Source organism: Terrapene carolina, unplaced genomic scaffold, assembly GCF_002925995.2.
Source record: "Terrapene carolina triunguis isolate 2854851 unplaced genomic scaffold, T_m_triunguis-2.0 Scaffold42, whole genome shotgun sequence".
NCBI lineage: Eukaryota > Metazoa > Chordata > Testudines > Emydidae > Terrapene > Terrapene triunguis.
The window spans coordinates 6,988,069-7,016,005 of record NW_020664393.1 but is presented as its reverse complement, the minus strand read 5'-3'; the positions used below and the strand labels follow the sequence as shown (position 1 = coordinate 7,016,005).

Here is a 27,937-nt window from a genome sequence, read left to right as displayed (position 1 = left end):
CTGGGCCGGCGGTGCTGGGCGGCCGGGGGGTGCGCTGGGCCGGGGGCGCGCTGGGCCGGGGGCGCCTCCTCCCCCCAGCTTACCTGCTTCCTGCTTCCCGCGATTCAAATGTTCGCGGGAAGCAGGGGAGGGGGCGGAGTTGGGGCGGGGACTTTGGGGAAGGGGCGGAGTTGGGGCGGGGGCCGGGGGCGGGGCTGGGGCCGGGGCCCCGTGGAGTGTCCTCCTTTAGGAGGCTCCAAATATGGTAACCCTACATTCTACTAGAAGTATAAACTGCACAAAGAGAATCCAAGAACAAACAACTGAAAGGAAAAAATGTTTTTTTACAAAGCAGAACCATTCTATTAAGAAAAGGCCTACGGAGGTGTGGTTTTGAGAAATACTGGCCATGTAAAAATCAAAGACTACGGAGAAATCTACTTTCATGCAGGTTAAAATTTCCTTGTAGATTCCTCTGACTCAGCATGGCTGGTAGGCGAGTCAAAGGAGTGGGGAGAAAACTCCATTATCCGAGATGTGTGCATTTTCATCATTGCAAAAAAGCAACCAGATCATTGGCTGAGGACTTATTGTTGTTTGTAAGTTAAAAGAATAAAGAGAACTAGGAACAATTTATGTCCTGACTGTATAGATGTTTGAATCTGGAGTCAATGTCAGCAGCACTACCTTGAGCATAAAGAATTAATCTACCCACGGGCCTGATCTGCAGAGTTCCTCTTGTGAATGTACTGGGAGAAAAAGGGACAAAAGAGCCAGAGGAAGCTGTAGAAAATAGTTATACATCTCCTCCTTCCCTGTATCTCATACTGAGGAAGTCCACTAGCCTAGGGTCTGGGTAGGTAGTTAAAAGGATGAGGCAGAGCAGATTAACACTTTTCATGACTCACAGATTTGTTGATTTCAAGGCCAGAAGGGACCACTGTGATCATCTAGTCTGACCTCCTGTATAACACAGGCCATAGAAGTTCCCCCAAAATAATTCATAGAATATATCTTTTAGAAAAACAGCCAATTGATCCTTGGTAAACTAACCCATTGTAAACTGTTCCAGTGGTTAATTACTCTCACCGTTTAAAAAAAATTACACCTTACTTCTAGTCTGATTTTGGCTAGCTTCAACTTGCAGCCATTGGATCATTTTATACCTTTCTCTGACAGATTGAAGAGCCAATTATTAAGTATTTGTTCCCTCTGTAGGTACAGTAACTCCTCACTTAATGTTGTTTCAAAGTTACGTTGCTGCTCAATTAGGGAACATACTCGTTTAAAGTTGTGCAATGCTTCCTTGTAACATCGTTTGGCTGCCTGCTCTGTCCACTGCTTGTAAGATTCTGTGGAAGAGCAGCGACTTTACAAGGGAGCATTGCACAAGTTCCTCTTCTCCGCCTCCTCACCCTCCCTCCCAGCACTTCCCCCAAGCACCGCTAAACAGTTGTTTGGCGGTGCTTGGGACTTTCTGGGAGGGAGGGGAAGGAGCAGGGAAGCGCTGCGTCCATTCCTCCCCCTCACTCCTAGAAAGTCCTAAGTGCAGCCAAACAGCTGTTTGGGGGCAGGGAAGCGCTGGAAGAGAGGGGGAAGAGCGGGGAAGCGCAGCATCTCCACTCCTCCCCCCTCCCTTCCAGAAAGTCCTAAGCACTGTTTGGCGGCATTTAGGACTTTCTGGGAGGGAGGGGGAGGAGTGGGGACATGGCGTGCTCCGGAGAGGAGGTGGAGTGGGGGTGGGAAGAGGTGGGCCTGGAGTGGAGTGGGGACAGGAAGAGGTGGGCCTGGTCATCCCCCGGCAATGTCGGCGCCTGTTCTTCTCCGGGGAAGCTGCCGCTGCTGCTGCAAAGGTGCTTCCTAGCGTCCTTGCCTGCAGCGGGCTGTGCCCGTGTGGGATAAGCCAGGGGCACTTCCCAACCACAGTACAGTACAGTACTGTACAGTATATAATGCCTTTTGTCTGCCCAAAAAAATTTCCTTGGAACCTAACCCCCCGCATTTACATTAAATCTTATGGGAAAATTGGATTCGTTTAACATCGTTTCACTTAAAGTTGCATTTTTCAGGAACATAATTACAACATTAAGTGAGGAGTTACTGTACTTATACACTGTAATCAAGTCACTCCTTAACCTTCTCTTTGTTTAGCTTAACAGATTGAGCTCTTCGAGTCTATCACTATAAAGCGGATTTCTAATCATTCCTGTGGCTCTTCTTTTAACCTTCTCCAATTTATTTACAACCTTCTTAAATTGTAGGCACCAGAACTGGATATAGTATTCCAGCAGCAGTCACACCAGTGCCAAACAGAGGTAAAATAACTTCTCTACTCCTCAAGATTCTCGTTTATGCATCTCAGAATTGCATTACCTCTTTTGGCCACAGCGTCACACGGAGCTCGTGTTCAGCTGATTATCCACAATGACCCCCAAATCTTTTTCAGAGTCACTGTTTCCCAGGATAGAATCCCCCATCCTGATTGGCCAAGAACTCAAAACACATCTGTTTGATGATGATTCCCCATTTACAATTACATTTTGAGACCTATCAGTTAGCCAGTTTTTAATCCATTTAATATGTGCCATGTTAATTTTAAATTGGTCTAGGTTTTTAATCAAAATATCATGCGGTACCAAATCAAATGCCTTACAGAAGGCTAAGTATATTAAATAACACTATTACTTTTAATCAACCAAACTTGTAATCTCATGAAAACAAATATCAAGTTAGTTTCACAGGATCTATTTTCCATAAACCCATGTTGATTTGCATTAGTTACACCAGTGGTTCTCAACCAGGCATACGTGTACCCCTGGGGTTACACAGAGGTCTTCCAGAGGGTACATCAACTCATCTATATATTTGCCTAGTTTTACAACAGGCACTAACAAACTAAAATTTCATACAATGACCTGTTTATATTGCTCTATATACTATACACTGAAATGTAAGTACAATATTTATATTCCAATCAATTAATTTTATAATTACGTAGTAAAAATGAGAAAGTAAGCAATTTTTCAGTAACAGTGTGCTGTGCCACTTTTGTATTTTTATGTCTGATTTTGTAAGCTAGTAGTTGTTAAGTGAGGTGAAACTTGGGGTACGCAAGACATATCAGACTCCTAAAAAGGGTACAGTACTTTGGAAAGGTTGAGAGCCACTGAGTTACACTACCCTCTTTCATTTTTTATTAATCAAGTCCCGTATCAGCCACTCCATTACCTTGCTAGGGATCAATGTCAGGCGGACAGGCTTATAATTACACAAGTCATCCCGCTTACATTTTTGAAACACTGGCACAACATTAACTTTCTTCCATAACTTCCCCAGCGTTCCAAGATTTATTGAAAATCAATATTAATGGCCCAGCAAGCTCCTTAGTCAGCTCTTTTAAAACTCTTGGATGCAAGTTATCCGGACCTGCTGATTTAAAAATGTCTAAGTTTAGTGGTTTCTGTTTAAAATCCCCAGAGGTACTAGTGGAAAGGAAAGTGTTATCATATGATGAGACTATATCATCTGTCTTTTCCCCAAATACAGAACATAATTATTTATTGAACACTTCTGCCTTTTCTGCATTAATTTTGATAATTCTATCATTTCCATCTAGCCGTGGACCAATACCATTGTCAGAATTATTTTTGTTCCTACTTGGTGTTACTTACTAGGGCCACACACAAAGGTGAAAACAATTATGAGCCAAATCAGCTGTGAGGAAGAATTTGTTCAGAAAAATGTGAATGATAATTGGTAATCTTTTAAGAATACCTTATTAAATACCCAAAAAGCTACAATCAAGGAAGCAGGCTGTACTGGTTAAAAAAAGGACCTGCTTTAGAAGGGAAGTGAGGGAAGCTGTAGAATATATCATCTCAATTGATTGGCCTCTTACAATTGGTATGCGTACTTCCACCTTTTCATGTTCTCTGTATGTATAAATATCTTCTGTCTGTGTGTTCCACTCTATGCATCTGAAGAAGTGAGCTGCAGCCCACGAAAGCTTATGCTGAAATAAATTTGTTAGTCTCTAAGGTGCCACAAGTACTCCTGTTCTTTTTGCGGATACAGACTAACACGGCTGCTACTTTGTAACCTGTAGAATATATGATTCACATTATATCATTCACATTTTTATGAATAAAATAAAATAACAAAAGAAACAACTGAAAGAAAGGAGAAGCTGATAGATAGTAATGAATATAAATCAGAAGTTAGGAATTGTAGAAAACTGTAAGAACAGCAGAGGAACACCAGGAGAAATCTTTGGCCAGCGGAGTTAAGGCCAAAAGGAATTTTTAAAATATATTAGGAACAAATTTATGAATTTGCCAGGGTACCAATTAGATTTTAAAGCTGAAATCTAAAACTAGATTTGCCAATATGATAGCTCATTGTTGTATGGAATTTAAATAAGGATAACCACTCTTTTATTTGAGTTCAGGGAGTATAAACTTACTAATTTTACTAAGTTATTCTCAGGTCAACTTTTACACCTTAGTCAGCATTTCTCAAACCAGACCTCTTAATTATTCTTAACGAATCAACATGCTTTATTAATTCACCAAGAATTCACTAAAGCCCGGATCACTACATCTTCATCAATCTAGCTAGCCTGGATAACAACAGTAGTGAAGATACGGTGGCATGCGCTTCAGTGCAGGTTAGCAACCCAAGTACCAGCCTGCTGGAGAGCCTCAGAACATACGTGGATTGCTAGCCTGCACTGAAACCCATGCCACCATATCTTCACTGCTGATGTTACCTGTGCTAGCTAGGTTAAAGCTAGCACAGGTATGCCTGACCATGCTGCAATCACAACTTCACTTTCTGCGTAGAAATAGTTACAGGGAAAAATGTAGGTATACAGAATAAATTACCTCAGCTGGACTTTGTCAAGGATACTTGGATTAATACTCCAACTTAGTCCCACATTTATTTCATTTGGGGTCAGAGACAGTGTGAGTGTGTCCTTGGTGGATTAAATTGCTTTGTGGTTAGTGCACCTAATTCCCCCAACCCCATCCCCACCCCCCAGTGGGTCAGTCTTTCAATCCTGGTCCTCCTTTACTCAGAGATGCGGTGAGGAGTACAGGTGGTTCAAGTCCCTCCTGCAGTGTGGGCAGTGGTAGGGGAGCCCAGGCCTGCCCACTCCACCGGGCTCTGATCCAGGGCCCTCGAACCCCTCTGAATTACCCTCTCCAGGTTATTTAGTACCGTGGCTTTTCTGTCCCCATTTTCAGTCCCAGATAAGGTGAAAAGAAAAGTTAACCAAACTGTCATCCCCAACTGAGCTCAGCATACAATCTCATTTCCCTCAGGGAGGCTTCCCCAGAGCCCTTGTCAGGAGCCTTCAGGGTAGGTCTGTCCTCTACCCCAGACTTCCCCCTTCTGAGCTGGGTTGCTCCCTTTCCAACTCCTCCAGCTGGAGCATGCTCTGCAGCATTGGAGGGGTGGGACTACCTAGGCCCCGTACTGGCCTTTAACCCCTTCCGGCCCAGTGTGGGGTTTGTATATCTCATCACAGACAGATTTGTTTATGAATACTTCCTTGAAGCAAATGTATTAAATGATGGCTCCTTCTTTGGAATATGTATTAAAAGATGCAATGCAAAGCAAAAGGGGAAAAAACCCAACTTTTTTAAAGTTGTTTTTCTTCCCACTAAATTCCTTTTGGTAACCTTCAGCAAATTAGGAAGTATCTCAAATGTATTATTCCATAACATGGACAATACGATCTAAGCATATGGTCTCCATTAATTTAGCACCTCACTCTCTTTAATGTATTTATAATCACAACAGGCATGTGGGGTAGGGAAGTACTTTTAGCTTCTTTTTTACAGATTGAGAACTGAGGCCAAGAGACTAAGTGACTTGCCCAAAGTCACACAGACGTCTGCGGCAGAGCAGGGAACTGAATGCGGGTGTCCCTGTGTCACAGGCATGCACCCTAACTGAGCTATCCTTCCTCTCCACCAGGAAAAGCAAGGTTTGCAATCAGATCCCGAGGACTTGCAATATGACACTCTGGAATATCGTTAGTAAACCAGAAAGTACCAAGAAAGTGTTTCTAAGAAAGGAAGAAATTATTTTAAAAGATTACATTTATTTTGGTGTTAAGTCTCTCCCACTGTCTGGCTAGGGTATGGGGGCTCCACAAAGAAGTCTTTGTTTGATCCAATTTACTTTTTATTTATGTTTGGTTTTGCAATTCGTCTTTAGAAGTAGTATTTATTATATTGTAACAGGAGAGGGCAAAAAGGAAAAGCTAAACTAACTTGATCCACAAGAACTGTAATTTTTTTGCCATAGTTAATACAATTAGATATAAAATGATCAAAGCTGACTCTTATTAAAACAAAAAATTATAAAAAGACTAGAATTTTTACTCTGTTTTATGAGTGTATCTTTCATCATAACTTACCCCATTACAAAGTAAATTACTATTTGGCTGCAATATGCCCATAAGGGGAAAAAAATTCACAATTGATATTTTTTATTCTTTTGTTTCATAAATCAATTCCAGTCTTGGTATAAATGTGTGCCAAATGTGACCTAAAATTGTCACCTCTCTAATATGCAACTGAACTCAAAGATGGACTCTGTGGGGTGGGAGGGTCCTAGAGCCCAGGACTCAGACCAAGCCCAGAAGTCTACAGAGCAATGAAACAGCCCTGCAGCCTGAGCCCCGTGAGCCCGAGATCGCTGGCATGGGCCAGCTGTGGGTTTTTCTCTACTGTGTAGACATACCCCCAAAAGAGCTTGGCTTGTTTAACCTAACCAACAGACGGCTGAGGGGAGCTATGATTGCTCTCTATAAATACATCAGAGGGATAAATCCCAAGGAAGCCGAGGAGTTATTTAAGTTACGAGCCAATTTGGCACAAGAACAAATGGATGAAAACTGGCCATCAACAAATTTAGGCTTGAAATTAGACGAAGATATCTAAACATCAGAGTGAAGTTTTGCAACTGCCTTCCACGGGTAGTAACAAAGACAAAAAAACTTAACTTGTTTCAAGACCGATATTAATAAGTTTATGGAGAGGACGGTATGAGGAGTTGTCTACAATGGCATATAGCCCATCCCCTACTGTTATCACTGTGACATTCTGTACCTTGAGGGAACACCCAGCACCCCCATGGTCATCCTTATAATATGACTGTGTGGTATTTAATGCGAAGTTTGCCATGTCAGGTGTCTTCAGAAGGCTCATGATGCATTGAGCATTGTTGTTATAGTAATGTTATAGGTTGTAATTTCATGTATATAGTTATGAGGCTGAGTGTGTGTCCTCATGGCTTAAAGCAAATCCAGGCAAAAATTCTCCAAGAGCAAAGGGGCAGTTCACACCTCATCAGGGCATGTATGGGACAAACCCAGCCCAGTCTCACAGGAAAAAAGGACACTGGCTTAGGCAACAACAAAGGATCTGTTGGACTCTCAAGTGAGTGACCCCCCTTCCCTTGGTCAGTTTGAGACTGTGATGATAATGCTCACCTGACCCTGAAATGGGGGGGCAAAGCCAAGAGAGAAGAAAGGACATGATAAAAGGGAGAGACATTTGCTATGCTCTTCCTTTCTCTTCCACCTCCATCTACAGACATCACCACGAAGCAACTGAAGCGCTGATCAAAGGGGAGAGCCTGGCTGAAGAGCAACCAGCCAGCCGGTGGTGAGAAGCATCTAAGTTTGTAAGAGCATTAAAAGTGTTAAGATCAGCTTAGAATGCATTTTGTTTTTATTTCATTTGAACAAATCCGACTTGTTATGCTTTGACTTATCACTTAAAATCTATCTTTGTAGTTAATAAATCTGTTTGTTTATTCTACCTGAAGCAGTGCATTTGGTTTGAAGCGTGTCAGAGACTCCCCTTGGGATAACAAGCCTGGTGCATATCAATTTTTTTGTTAAATTGATGAACTGATATAAGCTTGCAGTATTCAGCAGGCATAACTGGACACTGCAAGACAGAGGTTCCTAGGGTTGTGTCTGGGACCGGAGATATTGGCTAGTGTTATTTGGTTGCACAATCCAAGGAGCAGCTTACATGCTAGAGGCTGTGCGTGAACAGCCCAGGAGTGGGGGTTCTCACAGCAGAGCAGTGTAAGGCTGGCTCCCAGAGTCAAGGATTGGAGTGACCTAGCAGATCACCGGTCCAGATAACACCAGAGGGGAATGTCACAATCACCAAATATCTCCAGTGGCTGGAGATGGGACACTATATGGGGAGAGCTCTGAGTTACTATAGAGAATTCTTTCCTGGGTGTCTAGCTGGTGCATCTTGCCCACGTGCTCAGGGTCTAAATGACTGCCATTTGGGTGGGGGGGGGGGCAGGAAGGAATCCCTGCTTCCCCTTGCCCCTCCCCTCCCCCAGTTCAGATTGGCAGAGACCCTGGGGGATTTTTGCCTTTTTTTGCAGCATGGGGGATGGGTCACTTGCTGGTTTAAACTAGAGTTAACAGTGGATTCTCTGTAACTTGAAATTTTTAAAATCAAGATTTGAGGATTTCGGTAACTCAGCCAGAGGTTATGGGCTACTACAGGAGTGGGTGGGTGAGGTTCTGTGGTCTGTGATGTGAAGGAGGTCACACTAGGTGATCATGGTGGTCCCTTCTGGCTTTAAAGTCTATCAGTCCATAAGGTCATCTGAAAAACCTTAACTTTGCTTCTGTGCCAACTATAGCCTACAAAACTGTACCTAGTGAACCCTTTATACCAAGTCTGTAAAAAGGATTTTTAAATTACTTTTATGAAAAGTTTCAAAGCTTTGTAAACTCATTCATGAAAATTATGACAGACGTTTTAATTTTGCTCTTAATAGTCAAGTTGAGGGTTACAGACTTATAGAGCCTACAGTCAGGAGGGTCTGTAATACAAACATGTGTAGCTTGCTTTATGTAATATGGCAGTATTCAATCTCAAGAATAAAGATACTAAGAAGTGTCCTTAATTCTTAGAGTCACTGATGACAAACCTGTGTTCTTTAATTATAAGGTTGTCTTCATTTGTTATTGATCTCAGGACAGAGATAAGGTTTTTTCATGAAAACTTAATTGTTTTTTCTCATAATAGAAACAACATTTGACTTTACAGGCTTAACATTTGTGAGTGCTTGAGGAATTACAATGCTTTCTAAGTGTTTTCCTATAGCGATATATTATTTCACTCAACTCTAGATTAAGCTGGTTACTTTGGAATTTCCTCAGTCCATCTATCCATCACACACACACAAATGTTTCAGAGCTCTCACTGGAAAGACTTAGTATTGAAACCCTAAGATGCATATGGACTCGTAGAATTTAAAAGCAGTTCAGGGATGGAATCTGTTCCTCCCTAAACCTTTTCCTGTTCCCTTTGCACCAGCTTCCGGAACACCACAACGTGGTTCCTGTCTGCGGCTCCACTCATCATGGCCCTGTGCACTGGGATGATGCAGACTTTAAGAAGGCTTTAATGGAAGACTTCCTAAAGCATGCCATTGTATGCATGCCTCCTAAAGCATTCAGAAACCAGCAAGAGGTGTTTAGACCACTGCAAAGCTCTATAAGAACATGAAAGTAGCATTTAATAACTAATTCCCAAATGCGCACAATAAAGGCACCAGTACTAGCTACGGACAACATATTAAATATAAATTTGACATTTTGAGAGACTGAACTTGTGATGCTGGCAGACCTGGTGCCAGATCATGCCAAGGCCCTTGCCCTCACTGAACACTGACAAATGCATAGCTCGAAACCAGTCTGACTAGCCTGTGTATTAATATTATTAAAATAGAGTTATAAGAATGTGTTTAGACTTTATGAAATGCTTGTAGGATGCTGCATGCAGTAATCTCCTTATAACATAGGGTATAGATGTTATAAGGTAATATTTATGTGTTTTCTCTATAACTATAAAAGTGTTTGCTAAAACTGGAGAGAAGCATTATCAAGTGTGAAATGCTAGTTTACCACAAGAAGTGTCATCTTCTCCCCAATAAGAGAGGGTCCATATATACCAGACAAACCATTGTGGAACATCAGTGGACAAAAGACTTTGTTGATTGCCTCCCCCACACCCATGAAGGAGACACGCACAAGCCCTCGTCCCATCACACTGGGGGAAGGGCATAAAAATCTCTGCCAAGGAGGAGGAGTTAACACTGCCTGGAATTTGGATAGAGCAAAATTTTAAGCATAAGCAAGAAATCCCCAAGCTGCTTGGCACTGGTTAGCCCTAAAGGACATAATGAGTTTGTACATTATAATAGCTACTATTACCTTTTGGAACCTAAGACTGCATCTCAATTGTATGTGTATGTTTACCTCTTTCCCCTTGTAAACAGCTCATTTCTTTTTCTTACTTAATAAATCTTTCTTTAGTATTATAGGATTGACTACAAGTGTTGTCTTTGGTTTGAGATCTCAGGAACAGTGATTGGTCCTTTGGGACTGGGAGTAATCTCACTATTATTGTGATTTTTGGTGTAAGGGACCATCTATCACAAAAGCAGGCTTACCTGGGTGGCAAGATAGGCCAGAGTGCCCAACGGGACTGTCTGTGACGCCACGTTAAGGCTGTTATTGTGCTTGTGGAGTTCACACTTGTTACTTGGTTGGTGAAATCTAATTATAGAACATACAACCAGTTTGGGGTCCATGCCCTGTTTCTTGGCCGTCTGCCTTGAGGCAGACTGACTTAGGCCTTCATTTACCCTACACAGTTTTGTCAACAAAAGTCAGCTTTCATTAACAAAACAGTGGAAATGTGCACACTGCAATACTCCTCTCACCAATTTAACTCTCCTGCTACGTCGACATAATAAAACCACTTCGACAAGAGGCATAGAGCTTTTTGCGATAAAGTTAGAGCGACACTGTCAATGTAAACACTGCACTAGCTTATGTCGCCCTAACTGGCCTCCAAGTGGTGTCTCACAATGCCCATCATGACTGCTCTGGTCAGCAGTTTCAACTCCACTGCCTGCAGCCCGGTACACAGGCATGTGCCCCTCCCTCTTTAAAGCCCTAGGAATTTTTCAAATTCCACTTCCTGTTTGCTTGGTGTGGAGAGTTGACATAGCATCTTCCCAGCTGACCAAGCCAGCTTTCCGCAGCAAATGCACTCCCACCCGGAGTACACCGGAATTGTTGGGTCTGTGGGAGGGGAGGCTGTGCAGTCACAGCTCCGCTCCAGCCGTAGGAACTTTGCTCACAGCATAGAGGAGAAGGCGCATGAAAGAGACACGCAGCAGTGTCATGCTAAGATCAAGGAGCTGAGGCAGACGTACTAGAAGGCAAGGCAGGCCACCTGTTGCTCTGGTGTGGCGCCGAAGACATGCTGCTTCTACAAGGAGCTGCATGTCATCCTCAGCGGCGACTCCACCTCCACTGCCAAGAGCCTCATTGATACTTTGAGAGGACTGAAGCAGTGGCCAACACAGACAACCCCAAGGACAAGTGGTGGATGAGGAAGTGGACTTTGAGGAGGATGTGGGACAGATGACATGGTCATCAAGTGGTGTAGTGAGCCAGGACCTCTTTTTGACACTGGAGGAGTCTTGACAGTCCCAGTACTCTGGCTTTGGCATGCCTGAAGCAGGAAACGGGAGCTCCGCTAAGTACTCATTTTACTTTGATACTGCATGGTGACATGAGGTAGAGATATCCTTAATTTTGTTACATGGTACCAGTGGGAGAAGGGATAGAAATTAACAACAGGTCTGTTTGCATCTGCTTCTTGTTCCCCTTTACAGCTATGCAATGTGGGCCCTGCGGAAAAGTTTGTTAATGCATACCGGGATCTCCTGGGAATCCTCCATACAGATCTCTAGGAAAATTTCCTGGAGGTACTCTGCAATCCTCTGCCAAAGGTTCCTTGGCAGAGCAGCTTGTTTCTTCCTCCACTTGCCATGCCAATTGGCAATTACTTCTAAAGGAACCAAGGTGAGCAACATAAGGATCTGGTCTGAAGCCGCAATGCAGGAGATGCACCCTTGCATCCTCAGGTAGTCTCAGTAGTGAGATATCAGCTTTGAGTCACCCCCGCCTGTGGAAAACGGTGCCAGTATTCAGAATAGTGTCCCAAGGCGCTTGTACTGATCCCCTTCCTAAACCACCTCTTACACACCAGCAGAGCGCCTCCATCTGATAAGGAGGCGAACAAGGAATAATAAGGAGGACATGTTTAGAGAAGTGCGTCAATCATCTGATCCTACAGATAACGAGCACAGAGTGTGGAAAGAGACAATAAATGAAAAACTCAGAATGAGTAGCCAGGAGAGGAGAGAGGGGCAGGAGTGGCTGATAGGGGGCAGGAGTGAACGATAAAGCTTACGGAGGACCAAACAGAGATGCTGAGGTCCCTGATGGAGCTGCAGTTGGAACATATCCCTGTTCAACCCCACCTGCAGCCCATACAGAACTGCATTCCATGCCCTCCCCAAACTCCCTCCCCCCCACATTCCTCATATGTTCCCAACCCATCACAGTACCCCTTATACTCCACCCATAGGGACATCTTTCACAATGACAACTGGACTTACACACAGCTGTGAGAGAGTGCTCATTTGAGAGAGTGCTCCTCTGTATCACGTCCCTTATAAGAAATGGAAATCTGTGTATTGCTGTTTAATAAAAATTTAGTCTTAAAAATACAGTGATTCTTTATTTGAGTCCTACACATAGAGGGTTGCTGCAGAAATTCATACATAGTGGCAATAGCACATTTGCAGACTCCAATTAATGCTCAGGCAGGAATCATTAGAAGGGTCATTCAAGGTGGCAAGGAAACAGTGCCTGGCTGAATGCATTACAGAAAGACGCATTAAAGCGGCTCATTGTCAAAATGTTTCTTGATTCAAATAGCCCAACATTGAGCCCCTCTAATATCTCTGGTACCTAACTGCTCCAAATCAATTGCCTGACGATCCACATTAACACTCCACTCCTGGGAAACTTTTTCCCCCTTAGATTCACAAATGTTATGCAGAGCACAGCAGGCTGCTATGACCATGGGAATATTTTCCTCATTGAGGTCTAAACTGCAAAACGTACATTCAATAGTCATTCTGCACCTGCTGAGCCTGTTCTTGAAGCACTCCCTGCTGCTGTCAAGGTTTCCAGTGTAAGGCTTCATGAACCACAGGAGTAAGAGGTAGGCTGGGTCTCCCAGGATCACTGTGGGCATTTCCACATCCCCTATTGGAATCTTCTGGTCTGGAAAGAAAGTCCCTGAATGCAACTTTCTATACAAGTCAGTATTCCTGAAGATGTGTGTGTCATGCACCTACCCAGACCACCCTGCATTGATGTCATGAAATGGCCCCGGTGATCCACCAGAACCTACAATACCATAAAGAAGTAGCCCTTTCTGTTGACATACTCTGTCGCAAGATGGTCTGGGGCCAAAATTGGGATATACATGCCAGCTACAGTCCTACCGCAGTTAGGGAATCCCAGTCCTGCACATTGCCCAGAGTCACAGTCCTTCATAGCAGGAGGCGATTAATGGCCTTGCACACTTGCATCACAGGAACCGTCATGGTTGACTTCCCAATTCCAAATGATTTGCGACTGACCAATAGTGGTCTGGAGTTGCCAGTTTCCACACAGCAATCACCACTTGCTTTTCCACCGTGATGGCAGCTCTTGCGCTGCAGTGCAGGGGCAAGCGCCACACATAGTTCTAAGAAGTTGGCTTTGCACATCCAAAAGTTCTGCAGCCACTGGTCAGCATCTCATACCTGCATCACAGTCCGATCCCACCACTCAATGCTTGTTTCCCAAGTTCAATACTGAACTTGTGTCACTGTGTGCAGCTTCTCCATGAATGCCGACATTCATTTTGAATAGTTTCTTTCCATGGCACACAGCAAGGCAGTCACCACAGATTCATTTTCAGATTCGCAGCTCATGAAATACTGCAGGATCAGATGTGTTGTGTTCATTATGCGCATCACAAGACTGGCAGCAGTTCAGGATCCATGTTTTCAGGCAGAGATGGCAGGAGCACAATTTACATGGGCAGTTGAAAAACAGCACGAAATGTATTCAGAAGCCCATAGAATGATGGGACTGAGAAAACTGCATCATGGGATGGTGAGCCTGCCCTCATGATGCACTGCGATCCATTCCCAGAACTCCGAGCAGCAGAAGATGGCGATTTGCACAGTGGGATAGCTACCCATGGTGCACTGCTCTCACTGTCGGTGCAACAGCACCAACTGTGGACACGCTCTGCTGACAGAATGATCTTTGTGTGAACATGCACAAGCAATGTAATTATAGCAGTTTATGATCATCAACGTAACTTAAGTCGACTTAACTCTGTAGTGTAGACATAGCCTTAGGCCATGTCTACAGTAGAGACCTTACAGCGGCATAGTTGTACCAATGCAGCTGCCCCATTTTAAGATCCCACGTGTAGCTGCTCTATGCCAACGGGAGAGAGCTCCCCCATCGACATAATTAAACCACCCCAATGGGCAGCAGTAGCTACGTTACTGCTGTCCACACCAGCACTTCTGTCAGTGTAACTTATATCGCTCGAGGCAGGGAGTGTGGTTTCACACCCCGAGCAACATAAATTATATCGACAAAAGTGCTAGTGTAGATGTAACCTTAGACTGATACCACCAACAATTCCCATCTGATGGGCTATGTGGTAGACTATTTTAAACATGTTAATGGTCTCAATTTTATCACAATAGCCTCCTTTGGTGGCCTCAGCAGAACATGGATTAAAAGGACATAAAGAGTGAATTGCCATTTCACCCCTAGAGGTGGTCCTTCAAAGTCCAGGTTGGGGCACATTGATTTGACAGCATTTCCACGGTACACCATACAATTGTTCTGCAGATACAACATGCCAAAATTCAGGACTATCAGTCTGGCATCCTTCACTAATGCTATATTCACTTAGGGAAAAAAATATAAAATAAACATATTGCTTAAAAAAAATCTGAGAAGAGGAAAGTCAACAGGAAATAAAACTTCACAGTTACATCACCCACACTGGCTCAATAAATATCCATATGAGTTGCAGCAGTCTGTAATTTAGAGAGGCAACTGAAAGGGTAAAGTTGAGTGTTGAAGGAAACAGGTTGAGGAGCACAAAACATCCCAAACACACTTTCAAAGTCTCAGAAAGAAAAGGAATAATTGAGATTAAATGTAGCATTTATAATATCTGTTGTGTGTTAAGCCAGCCCCATTTTCAGAGGGTGAAAAATTGAAATAGAAAACACCTATTAGATCAAGTCAGTAGGCTCAATTTAAAAAAATTCTGCAAGTCCAAAAGTCACGACAGAAATATGATCCCAATGATTCACAAACAAAAAACATCTCTATATTCCTGTTGCTATAACAACAACATAAAACATTTGTTCTCTGATGTCATTTTTGATCACATCATTTTGGAATTTGTTATTTTAAAAGTTGGTTGCTATGACACTGTACAGTTATTAAATGGATTGATTGCCTACTTTCCTATTGACAAGACTATTTGTATCAGTTTTATAAAGCTAATATGATGAACAAAATGAAAGATGTATCTTATTACATACTATAAACTCCAACAGCAGAAACACCTTTAATGAGCTCTATTCTCTGCGTCAATGTGTGGTGAAGCAAGGAGGGATGTCCTCCCACCCTCTTTCAAGTCCCTGTTCTTCCCACTCCCTCGGATCGTGTGCGCTCTGAACATCAAAAGGGACTCGCATCACAACACCCCTCCTTCTGGCAAATGAGGGCTAAATACTATTTCCGCTGGATCCTGTCAATAATGACTCACACTATATAGGGAGACTCAGAGTGTCAGTGTCTCTCTTTAGAGCAGGGGTAGCCAACCTTCGGCATGCGAGCTGATTTTCAGTGGCACTCACACTGCCTGGGTCCTGGACACTGGTCCGGGGGGCTCTGCGTTTTAATTTAATTTTAAATAAAACCTCTTAAACATTTTAAAAACCTTATTTACTTAGCATACAACAATAGTTTAGTTATATATTAAAGACATATAGAAAGAGACCTTCCAAAAACATTAAAATGTATTACTGGCATGCGAAACCTTAAAATTAGAGTGAATAAATGAAGACTTGGCACATCACTTCTGAAAGGTTGCCGACCCCTGCTTTAGAGCCTCAAAAGTATAATGTACAGATTCCACAGTATTTCTAGCTTCTGTCTGCCAGGGCACAAGGGACCAGGGACAGATGATAAATTGATCTCCTGTAGACAGATGCATTGCCTCTGTACCATTGCATGGGCTTGGGGAAGGATTTGTTTTTATAGTTAACTTTTTTTATAAATTACTCAGACATTTTACAAGATACTATGGACTCTCAAAAGCATAATATTGAAAGCATGATACAGATATAGTACTCATAGTGAAATAGAAAAATAAATGAAGTTTCATTAAGCAGAAACACAATTTCTATACAAAAAACACAGAGCTCAATCCTAACCTCTACTACACAACAGGTCTTGAAAAAGCTGCCAGTGCATATATACAGCAGCAGAACAATTAATTTAAGATGTAAAAAATGGCACAGCTTGAAAAATTCATTCTCAATTTGTAAATGAGAAGAAAACTATTTTGAAAACAGGAAAAGTAATTGTTAAAAAACAAGAATCAACAGCGGCAAATTCAAGGACAGGTAGTTTATGAAACTGCTTTTAACTCAATTTTTGAAATAGACTAGATTTCAAATTCATGGTATTCCTTTAAAGTCTGTCAGGTTTGTCTCCAGAAGCAGTTCCTCTAGGGCAAGCAGGGTAGACAGTCTGCTTGCCCTGAAGCAAACTAAACCGCTCAGAAGTGGGGTAGAGAAAATAAATATTAATTTATGATATTGGGTTCCCCATCCTCTAATGAAACCTCCTTCCAGCTTTCCTAGCTTTTTATGTTTGTCCTCTTTGTGAAAGTCTAGAAATTTATTCATGTAATATAAAGTACAATATAACTGTAAAGGAATCTGCATTATCATGCCAGTGGAATTTTGAGAAGGATGACCTCAAATAATAACAACAACAAACAGGGCCCTAATGTTGTCCTAGAATACCAGGGGGAGACAGTAGAAGGCAACTGTTGTGAAAGAAAAGGTGGACAGAAGGAAAGAGAATATCTAATAAACAAGAGTTGTCACAAATGGATTCTAAAAGTTACTGAAGTAACTGATTCAATTAAAAAAGCCTTAATAAGAAAAAAAAAAAACAATCTTGGAAATTGAATTTTAGCCTTTTTAAATGCAGAAGCAAAAGAGAGGAGAAAAATATCACAAATAACAAAATAGAGCCCTGGGCTGTAAGTACAATTCTGACTAAGGGTATGTCTACAACTCGGGCTCGTGAGGCTCGGGCTGCAGGGCTCTCTTACTGCTGTGTAGACTTCCAGACTTAGGCTCCATCCCAAGCCTGGAACTCTACACAGCAATGAGACAGCCCCACAGCCCAAGCCCCGCAAGCCCAAGTCAGCACAAGCCAGCCGTTGGTGTCTAGCAGTTGTGTAGACATATCCTATCAAGTATCTAAACTTTGTGCTGTGACATTTATTATTATTTGTAGTTTGTGTAAGGCATATTTGGTGAGTAATTCCCTTCCTGGTTTAGAAAGAAAATTGCTTTTAAACTACTTCACTTTATTATATAAATACCCACAATTTTCTTCTTTATTCAGAAATGTGGTATTGTTTTTTGAACTTATTCATCAGTTGTCTTTTGCTGCCAGAAACAAACACGCTGACATGTCACTAGCCCTGTAGTACATTCAATTTCTCAATTTTTAATACTTGTATATACAAATTACAGTTCAGTTGTGCTATACAGTGAAGAAGAAGAGTTTATGTGAACCTAAATAGTTGCCGCTTTTTAAAAGAGCTGATGATACTATGTGTGTCAAGTACAATGAGTGTGCAGCAGGTTAATGGCATCACAAGTCAGTGCAGACTGATCCTTTGTCAGGTATTCCCATTTGTTCTCTTAGTTTAAGCTCATCTCATTTTTGTAACAGTAACTAGCTGTCATTTGTGCCATCTCTTGTCAGGGCTGACTGGCATTCATATTCGGTTCATTATGCATTCAATTTCTTCTTCATATGCGCTGAATCAAAGTTAAGAAATCCCAAAGCTTTCCATTTTGCCAAAATGAGTTGTATGTGAAATTCTGCTGAAATGTTAAGACTTGCAAGAAATGTACTCTCTGCAACAAATCAGCATAACGCAAGTGCTCCCATGGAAATCTAGATTCCATATGAAAATATTAGAAATGATTGATGTCAAGAAGACCACATTTTCTATTGGAATTATTTACATCAGGATATGCTAGCCAGCCTCTTCTCCTACTGATTACATTTCATTTACCAAGACTGTTTTGCCTGGCGGGCTAAATGCACTATGTGTATAAGTATTGAAAACCTGGGTTCACTGCAGATGCTTAAATGAAAATTATAGCAATAATAAAAAATGTGAAGTTGTCAAATGTGAAAGTGGATTTAATTATCTCAGCCAAATCCCTAGTTATTGTAAGTCCACATCACAAAACTGACACCCAATTGTACTTTGCTTAGGAGAGGCAAAGGATTCAGCTAGAAAGATTGTTGTACCTTATGACTAGATGTGCATTGGTAATATTTGTGTGGAGGAGCTTATACAATGAATGACAAAACTACTAATACACTATTCACTATAGCTAAAAGCTAGTACTATCTATAGCATGGTTTTTATACCATGAGTTCCCATTCCTTTCATGAGCACTAAATTATGAATACTGTACAAATAAAAAGTGAATCTTAGAAAATGAAAAGATAAGACTATATGCAAAGTCAATATTTTTACATTTTAATTCTTTAGGATTGCTTGTTTGGGACCATTACCTATCACATCCTTGCAGTGGCAGGACAGTATAGCAAGTGTACACACACACACAAAAACCTCAAGAGGTGACACTATCAACCAAGAGATGTCAGTGCATTGCAAGCATGCTATCAATTTAACTCAATCACACTGAATGTATTACAGAATTAAAATTACCATACACATTGACTCTGAAATAGGTCACCACCACCAAAAGGACCACATGAAAGTTGCTCTAGAAATCAATTTTGAATTGAATTTTGTTTAACACAAATCCCATACTTTTTAATAAGGACTTGAATAATCCAATTAGAGTGAAGGATGCCCTTGCAACTGAGGAGCTCTACATCACAAATTTCAACAGAATTGAATCATTCATTTTATTTAAAAAAAAAAAAAAAAAAACTTTATAACCTTTATTGTTGTGTAGTTAACCTTCCAGATGTGAACTGAATGATAACTGATGCAGTTTTGTCTTCCCGAGTCTGCTGACAGACAGCTTTCCCATAGAGTTGCTCAAAACTCTCTGGTAACAAGTAAAATTGATAAGAATGGTGTCAATTTCACACTGCTACTGGCCAAAGCGTGGAGCAGCAGTGACAGGACATGATACTATTCATGTGGAAAGTGAACCAAAAAACTATCTGGGAAGGAGAGAATAGTAGCACATATTTGTTTCTCATATTCCTCCTTGCTGCAGCCAGGCACTGAGGGTGATGTAGCATAACAGACACCCAAACATCCTTGCCCAAATCTCCACAAGACAATATTCAAGGTTGAACTGTAAATTAAAGTTAAAGCAAGAGATCAGAGAAAAAATACAAAGGTAATCAGATGAATATGGACTGGAGTGCCTTACACACGTATGCAGAAGCTATGTCCAGTTCTTTCTACCTAACAAAAAACTTATTTTTCCCCCATAAGAGCTCTCCTTAACAGTTCATTCTGCCAAAATACATACGAAGAAACCAAATCTCCAGATTCTTAGAATCACTCTTTTGGCTATGAATATGGTGGCAGAAACCCATGCCTAATACTTGATTAGCAGTTTCAGTTTATCCAACACTCCTAAAACACATGAAGGCTTTACATGTTACTACTCTACACTATCTAAAGACAAATATATCAATAGTTATACAATTAGTGGCAGATACACCAAATATGAGAAATCTCTTCACATTTCTGATAGTACTGCCAGCGATTACTATACCAGAATAGTCTGCTTTAGTGGTGGTGGTGGTTAGTGCTTTCAACTACTTCAATAGGGTTCCATGTAAGCAACGGGATCCACTTGTAAGAATGTCATTACAGGATTGATGCCCTTATAGTTAACATCATGGATGTTCAAATCACCTCCATGATGCAGACACATTTTATAAAACTTTCATTATAACATGTTGCAAAAATTTAAAAAAAGAACAATTTAAACTTGTTTTAACCTCCCACCCAGCAGCAGCAGATTGAGTCTATGCCTCTGAGGTCCCTTACATCCTCAGCAACTCAGTGAAACTTAAATCATCATCATCAGTTTTGAAGCTGTCTACAGGCAGAAGCTATAAAGTGACCAGATACATTACTTGTCAATTTCACTATCCTGTTGCTGGCTACTTTCAGATAAAGTTTCATTAGCCACTGGCAAGTAAGTGGGCATCTGTGTTTTTCAAGCCCTGAAAATGATACATTTTAAATGTAATAAAGAAGAAAGCTACTAATGCTCAGTCAAAACAGTTTTAATTGGCAGAGGGAGAAAAAGTTTTACCCCAATGAACTTGTGCAGACAAAACAGAAACTGGCCCTCATGACTCCAGCATCCCAGTGGTAGTGGTAGAACAAATCTCCACATCTATTCAAGGCAGATCAACCAGACATCCAAATAAGAAAACACATGCACTCCCTTCGTTTACAGATACCAATCATCTGCTGCCAGACTAACCATTTTCAGTAGGTCATTCTGCTACCTGAAGTATCTTCTTAAAATGCCATTAAGAAGAAATGAGATTATTTCTGATGTTTCCCAATATTGAAAATTGGTAAGATTAAGGGAAAAGATGACCAACTACTAACGTTTACCACACATGAAAATGTTATATCCTAACTAGTAAACACTATTATTCTTGAATAATTTGTTCTGTGTTTCTAGTTCAGCAACTAGGTAGATTAAAGGAATATGGTCCGCCTGATTTATGGCTTGCCACCTTCTTCCATGCTACCATTATGCCTCAAACATTAACAATCATCTTCTCCTTGTTCAATTCTCTCCTTAAAACTCACTGCTTTTGTAAAATCTATCAGCTCTAATCTACCTCTGAATCACAGTTCATTCTTTTATAAACTTATAAATATTTATAAGTTTAACAAATGAAAGTGTCTGGTGCAACTAGTCTTTAGCTCCTGCTCTTTGCAGGAAGTTGCCACCAGGACTTTATTCCCCTAATTTACCATTTTCCTTCACACATCTTCCATATATGTTGTCCTGGGGTAGGATTCAAGAAACAAGCGTTAATTTGTAAACCCTCCTCCTGAAGTGCATGAATCACAAAGTGGACCTGATAAAAAACAAAAGTGAAACTAACCAGTCTATTTCTGCAGTCCAAATAGACCAGGGGTCTCAAACACGTGTGGCCCGCGGAGCTCTTCCCTGCAGCCCGCCAAGCTCCCTGCGCCCCGAGTTATTTTATGTGGCAGCTAAGCTCCCTGCTCGTTGCTCCCCAATGTTTGGGGCTGGGTCTCTCCCCCGGCCCCGCCTGCCACCCCCACACATCTCCCCCGAGTGTCCCCTGGGCTCACTTGCTGCCCCTTCACTGCCCCAGAGCCTGCAGCTCATGCTGACTCCACTCCGCTCTGCCGGCTTCCGGCATCACCTGCTGCCGCAGGGTCCTAGTGCCCCCCTTCACTCTGGCCAGGGCAGGCTGCCCTTCCCCTTCCCTTCTGCTCTAGTTCTGAGCCTCTCCAATGCCCCAAACCCCTCATCCCCAGCCCCACAGCCCTCACCCCTGCACCCCCTCCTATCCCCAAACTCCATCCCAGAGCCTGCACCTCCCACCCCCTGCCCAGAGCCTGCACCCAGCAACCAAAGTCCATACCAGAGCCTGCACCCCAGACCTCCTCCCCCACCCAAACTCCCTCCCAGAGCCTTAGGCAGGTGGGGGTGGAGTTTGGGGGGGGGGGCAGGTTCTGGGCACCACCAAAATTTATACAAACCTGCCACCCCTGGAAGAGGCAGAGCAGGGGTGGAGTGGTGGTGCAGCCCAGTGCAGTGGGGGGGCTTTAACAGAAGTAAATCTAACTAAGTGTATATTTTGTCCTTTGAGTGAGGTGCATTACTGTTGGTGGTGCTTAGCACTTTCCAGGAGGGAGGGGGGAGGAGCAGGGAGCCGCACGCTCAGGGGAGGAGGTGGAGAAGAGACAGGGCAGGGGCAGGGCCTCATGGAAGGGGGGGAGTGAGGGCGGGGCCAGGGGCACCGAGAGCGGGGTGTCAGTGATGAGACCCTCGGGCCAATGCACTAGTCCTCATGTGGCCCTCGTGGTCATTTGAGTTTGAGACCCCTGAAATAGACTGTAGTGCAAAAAATGAATAAAAAGCATTAATGGATTGTCAGTCTTCCAAATGAAAAAATGGAACACCTGGTATACATGTCTAACACAATCACTTGTCCCTTCCCCTAGAAACAGACTCTCAGTACTGCCAACCTGAAGCATTCAAAAATCATGAGTCAGGCCCCCAAAAATCTAGTTTGTATTTTAAAAAAAAAGAGATTTTTTAAAAAATAATAAATATCAGAGGAGGAGGGATTGTATTTACCTTTAGGTTTTGAGTCTTTAGGGTTCACATTTCCAAGCTTTTCTCTGTCAGACATGAGGGCTAAAATCTTTATTTTTAAATGAAAGCTGAGATTCTCATGACTCTTGGAGCTGGGGGTTTAAGTATCACAAGAGATGACATTACTATCTTTGTTCTGCAGTGTCCTGCTTGCCCCTGGGGTATGGATGAGGAGGAGGAGGAGGAAAACAGATGTCTGCACAGGCTGGGTCACTAGAAGCCTGCACACCAATTGAACCACTGCCCAGAGTCAGAGCAAGCAACTCCATGTTAATCTGACCTTGTAGCAGTGGTCTCATCTGTTGGGTGGAATGTATCTCACCGAGAAGGCTTATGGGTGATGGAGTGCAGAGCAACACCACGAGAGGCAGCACGTGCAGGTTCTGGTAGCCTGATGTCAATTTCAACAGCTCAGCTTGTTGGCCAGGCTCTCAGAGTTCACACAAACCCCTGTCCCTGTCCCCTCCTCCTTAACCAGTACAATACTGTCAGCTTTGCAAAAAATAGGGACACCAGAAAAAGGTAATGAAAACACAGCTATATGGTTTTCAGGGATTCATAGTCATCCTAATTAATTGTGAAATTAAATGTTTAACACACTTTCAGTTTTAATGAGGTGGTAACAGAATTAAGGAAATTTACATTCAGAAACAGTTCTACTCTGAAAAATGACTTGATAAACAATTACTAGGGTTTCCATAAAAAGCAACAGAGTCCTGTGGCACCTTTAAGACTAACAGATGTATTGGAGCATAAGCTTTCATGGGTGAATGCCCGCTTCGTCAGGGTTTCCGTGTGTGTTGTAGTAATGGTTTGGTTTATAAATACAGAAATGTTTTTCGTAATTGCCACCTCTGCAAACTTGGCCTGGGATCCTACAGCAAACCAGGTTCTTACCTGCTCATGCATCCTCACCAGTAATCAAGAGTCTTAAAGCTAAATACTCTCCTAAATATAACGATACAACTCTAGTGTCCTCCAACTGTGCAACACTGTTGCAGTGAGATTACATAATTTCATTCCTCCTGAATTAGTGCAGTGAGTATTTGTAACTCAGTTTACACAGGCATCTTTGGTAAAAAGCACAAATGCGATCACTCCAAGATATTAAAGTAACTCTTTTTACCTCACTATTTTTAATAAGTAACAGATTACAATGTTTTATGGGTAATTTACACCTAAATCAGAGGGATAGCTCAGTGGTTTGAGCATTGGCCTGCTAAACCCAGGGTTGTGAGTTCAATCCTTGAGGGGGCCGTTTAGGGAACAGGGATAAAAATTTTGGGATTGATCCTGCTTCGAGCAGGGGTTTGGACTAGATGCCCCCTGAGGTCCCTTCCAACCCTCATATTATATGAGTGTGCTTATATTTACACAAGTGTGATAAAGTGGATTAGGCCCTGAGACCACCTTCTGGAGCCTTGTGGCCCTGCCAGACCCCGCCCCAGAAAAGGGAAGTGGAGAGAGTCCTCCAAGCAGCCTAGAGCAGTGGCATGGGACAGAGCCAGAGAGGAGCTGCCGGAAGCAGCCAATCCAGGCCCAGCAGGCCCATATAAAAGGAGTTGCAGTGCAGAGCAGAGATCAGTTCCTTGATGACAGAGCATAGATAGTGTGCCTGGCTGGCTGAGGGAGCTATGGGACCTTGGACAGAGAAGTTCTGGCAGAGACCCGGGGGAACGCAAAGGAGCTCCAGACTGGCTGCTGGGACTCAACCAGGACAAGGCTCAGAGATAAGGGTGAAGAATTAGCTGTGTCCATGGGGAAGTGGCCCAGACAATTGTAGCAGTAATGCAGCTTAACTAAAGGTATGCAGTGGATGGCTGCTATCTAGATGGTCCCTGGAAAAGAGGGTGGGCCTGAGTCTCTTTCCCCCTCCCCCTGCAGCCACTAGGAAAGTGACCTGGACTTTGATGCACCCCAGAAGAGGAACTGAACTCGTTTAGTGGCCCAGCAGAAGAGTTGGGGCTAGACAAGCCCGGAGAGGCAAAGAGTCTCTAGGGAGAGAACCCTGGTGGATGTGATGGCTGGGACTGCTTAAAGAGCAGGGACAATTTGAGAGTGCCCAAAGGGGCTGAGAGACCGTTTGAACCAGGATACTGTAATATGCCCTGTTGGACTGATTGAGGATCGCGCCCAGGAACATGGCTGCAGATAGAGATTTAGAGAGCATTGAGATGTTGTACTTATATCGCAGAAGGGGTTTGATTTGTATTTCACATACAGACTCTGTGGGACTCGGCTCAGAGTCACGGAAGACTCATCACAAACAAAGAGAGAGAGAGTGAGTGCAGGCATACTGAGACAAGGGATGCTCATGAGAGGTGAGTGAGAGCCCATTACAAGAAGTTACAGACAGAGGAACTGGAAACAGTTCCCACACTATGAAGCAATATTTGGAAACAGCTGTTTTTAACTGATAAGCAAATATTGGGATGACAAATTCATTTAAATTAGAATGCAAATTTTGAGGTGATTGAGTACTTGTTGATTTTTAAATCATTTTTAAAATTTACCAGAAACTGTGCCATCTTAAAGCTACTGTACCACTCAGTTTAAGTGTTTGGATACAAATGAAAATTAAGATATAGTCCAAAACCTGCAAGGAGCAAAAACTCCACTCGAAAGAACCCTGATAATCCAAGCCTTTTCTTTCTGTAGTAATCCATGAACACTGTATCTAGGCCTACTTATGTCTATCATGACAGGCAATTCTATATGGAACTAAAACGCAGCTCTTTCCCCACTACCCACCCTAGGATAAAATGGCTACAAAGTAAACTGTGTCCCATAATTTATGCACATGAACAGTTCTATTTCCTTTAGTGATAGTATAAATGATACACTGGCCATAACATCTATCTGAAATAAGTGATATCCTTCTCAGGGGATGTTAAGACAAAAAAAAGTGTGAATAAAATACAGTATTCTTGATTGGTGCAAAAATCCACTTTTCTAATAAAACAAAGACAATCTTCAATAGATATGCCTTTTACTGAAAACCTACTGGCATCAAATACGCCAAAAGTCCACAAAAAGTAAATGATATTTCTTTTTAATAGTTTTTATTAAAACTATATTTATCATCTCTATATTTTATTATCTCTATATTTTAACAATTTGATCAACGCAATCAGAACTGTGCATATATTACACTATCCTGGCATACTTAATCTAACAATTGGAGAAAACTCAATCCAAGCATTCCATATCTTATATTTTTATAGTAACTAATTCAGAGTTGAAACACAAGTGTTATAAAGTTGCTCATGAAAACTAGGCAACTGGGATTTTCTTTTAAAAGAGAAATTAAGCATTTGTTTTGAACAAAAGTTACTTTTCATTTTAAACCTGTTCACAAAAGCCCATGCATACAAAATCTGAGTCCTGTTAACCTTGAATATACTTTCACCAATAACATCTCTTCCACTCTAGTGATAGGAGTATCTAAAATACCATCTTTTGAAGGAGAGACTTTTTTTTTTTTTTAAGTCACAAGAACATACCAACACAATATACTTTAAAAGTTCTGTAATCTGGACACAGATTCTTGTGTCTTAAAATTGAAAAAGAAATACTGTCCACAACAAACCTTGCTTTTGATTATTTGTGAGCATGTACATCTTCATCAGCATTTTGCCTTCACAATAACTGAGTGAGATAGTCCTGTCCCTTGATTTCAAATGTCCCACCACCCTGGACAAACTTGCCAGTAACCATCTTAATTTTCTAACACTAGAAATGGTCTGAAAAAGTCTTGTTAACAAAATATATGTTTAACATATGCATAATTCTGCGATCTTTACTTGACCAGTTTTTCCTGTTTTCCTTCATTTGGATGGTTTCTTCCAAATGTGGTTTTCAACATTTGGAAAGTACAATGGTTAATGAAGAAAGGTTAGCTTTGTACAGTGAGACAGTTCTTGGCATACTCTAAATGTGATAAATCATTCACTCTCCAACTGATGTACTGGAAGGGGACAAATTTTTGAATAAAAATGGATGCAAGGAAATTCAAATTCCATTTCTGTGGACTGTATGCCTAAGCAAAAAAGTGTAGCACAATTTAAGACAGGATTTCCAAGAGGATGTGTCAGTTGTGTTAAAACCCTTTAAAATGGGAAAGTGCTACAGTTAACAATCAACAACATAGCCTTATGTATAAAGCCAACCTCCCTCTTAGCTGAGCTTCATAATCCTGAACTCCTGACAAATAAACCAACCTCAATAAGTCTTATTATTTCAATTACAGTAGCACCTAGTGACGCAGCTAAGGTCAGGTCCCCACTGAGGTAAGCTCTATGCAAACATCAAATAAGAGATCATCCATTATTAGAAAGAAGACTTTGCTGGGAATGTGTAGGTTAGTCTCTCTCCTTCGAAAATGGATGACTTTGAGAAAAGGAGTATGTTGTAATGTGACATCTACAATTTCCCTAAGGACTTAAAAATCTCACTTTGTACCAGACCAAGAGCCCTGATTAAACAGCAACTATTCACAGTCCAGACATTATCAAAGGTAGGTTTCCCTTCGTGGAAGGGATAACAGGAGTCTCAGTAGAGGAAGACAGGTTACCTCCATCTTATGTATTACAATCACAAAATATGAATAAGGGGACCCATGGCAGAAGGGGCGTAGGCCCCGGTATTTACCTGGCGGTGTTCAGCAGCGGGTGCTTGGTCCCAACCAACTTGCGGACCTGCATGGCGATGTTGCTCAGCTCGTCGCTCAGCAGACAGCGGAGGCTCATAAACGAGGTCGGATACCCCACGATCTTCTCAGCCTCGGACACCACTTTACTCCAGTGAGACGCAGCAGACGGGGAACCCGAGAACAGGCCCCTCCGCCACCGCACTCCGCCGCCTCCTCCCCGCGCAGACCATAGTCCGGGGGGCGGCGGCGGCGGCAGCAGCAGCCGGGAGCAGCAGCCCCCCCAACGCAACAACACCAGGGGACACATTATCCCAGTCCCTTAATAGACCCCCACGCCTGCGCTTCGCCCCCCAATAGCTTTCGCCCGCCGCGCCCAGCCTGGCTGCGCTAATGCTGCCCAGCCCCCCGTTCTCCTGCCGCAGCCCCTCAGTGCCCCCGTGCCCGACTGTACCCCAACTACTGTCACCGCCGCCAACAGGCTCCTCTCCAGGGGCGGCCGGATACGAAGCCACCCCCTGTGTCCAGCCCTTCTCCCCGCGCAGCGCCTGGCCCCGGGGCCCTCAACCCCTGCGACCCGGGTCCCCTTCTCCCTGCCTGGGACGCGGGGCCGCCCGGCGCTGCCCGACCCCACTCCCCAGCAGGGGCTATGCT

General features: G+C 42.6%; 1 protein-coding gene across 1 annotated transcript in view; it reads right to left on the bottom strand.

Moving 5' to 3' along the window:
- PDSS2 (decaprenyl diphosphate synthase subunit 2) overlaps positions 1-27,593 on the bottom strand; it is a 179,183-nt gene extending 151,590 nt beyond the window's left edge. Inside the window, exon 1 of the mRNA XM_024202614.2 lies at positions 27,286-27,593. Coding sequence (XP_024058382.1) covers positions 27,286-27,593 — 308 coding nt within the window. The remainder of the gene's footprint in view (positions 1-27,285) is intronic.
- Between the last annotated feature and the right edge of the window lie 344 nt (positions 27,594-27,937).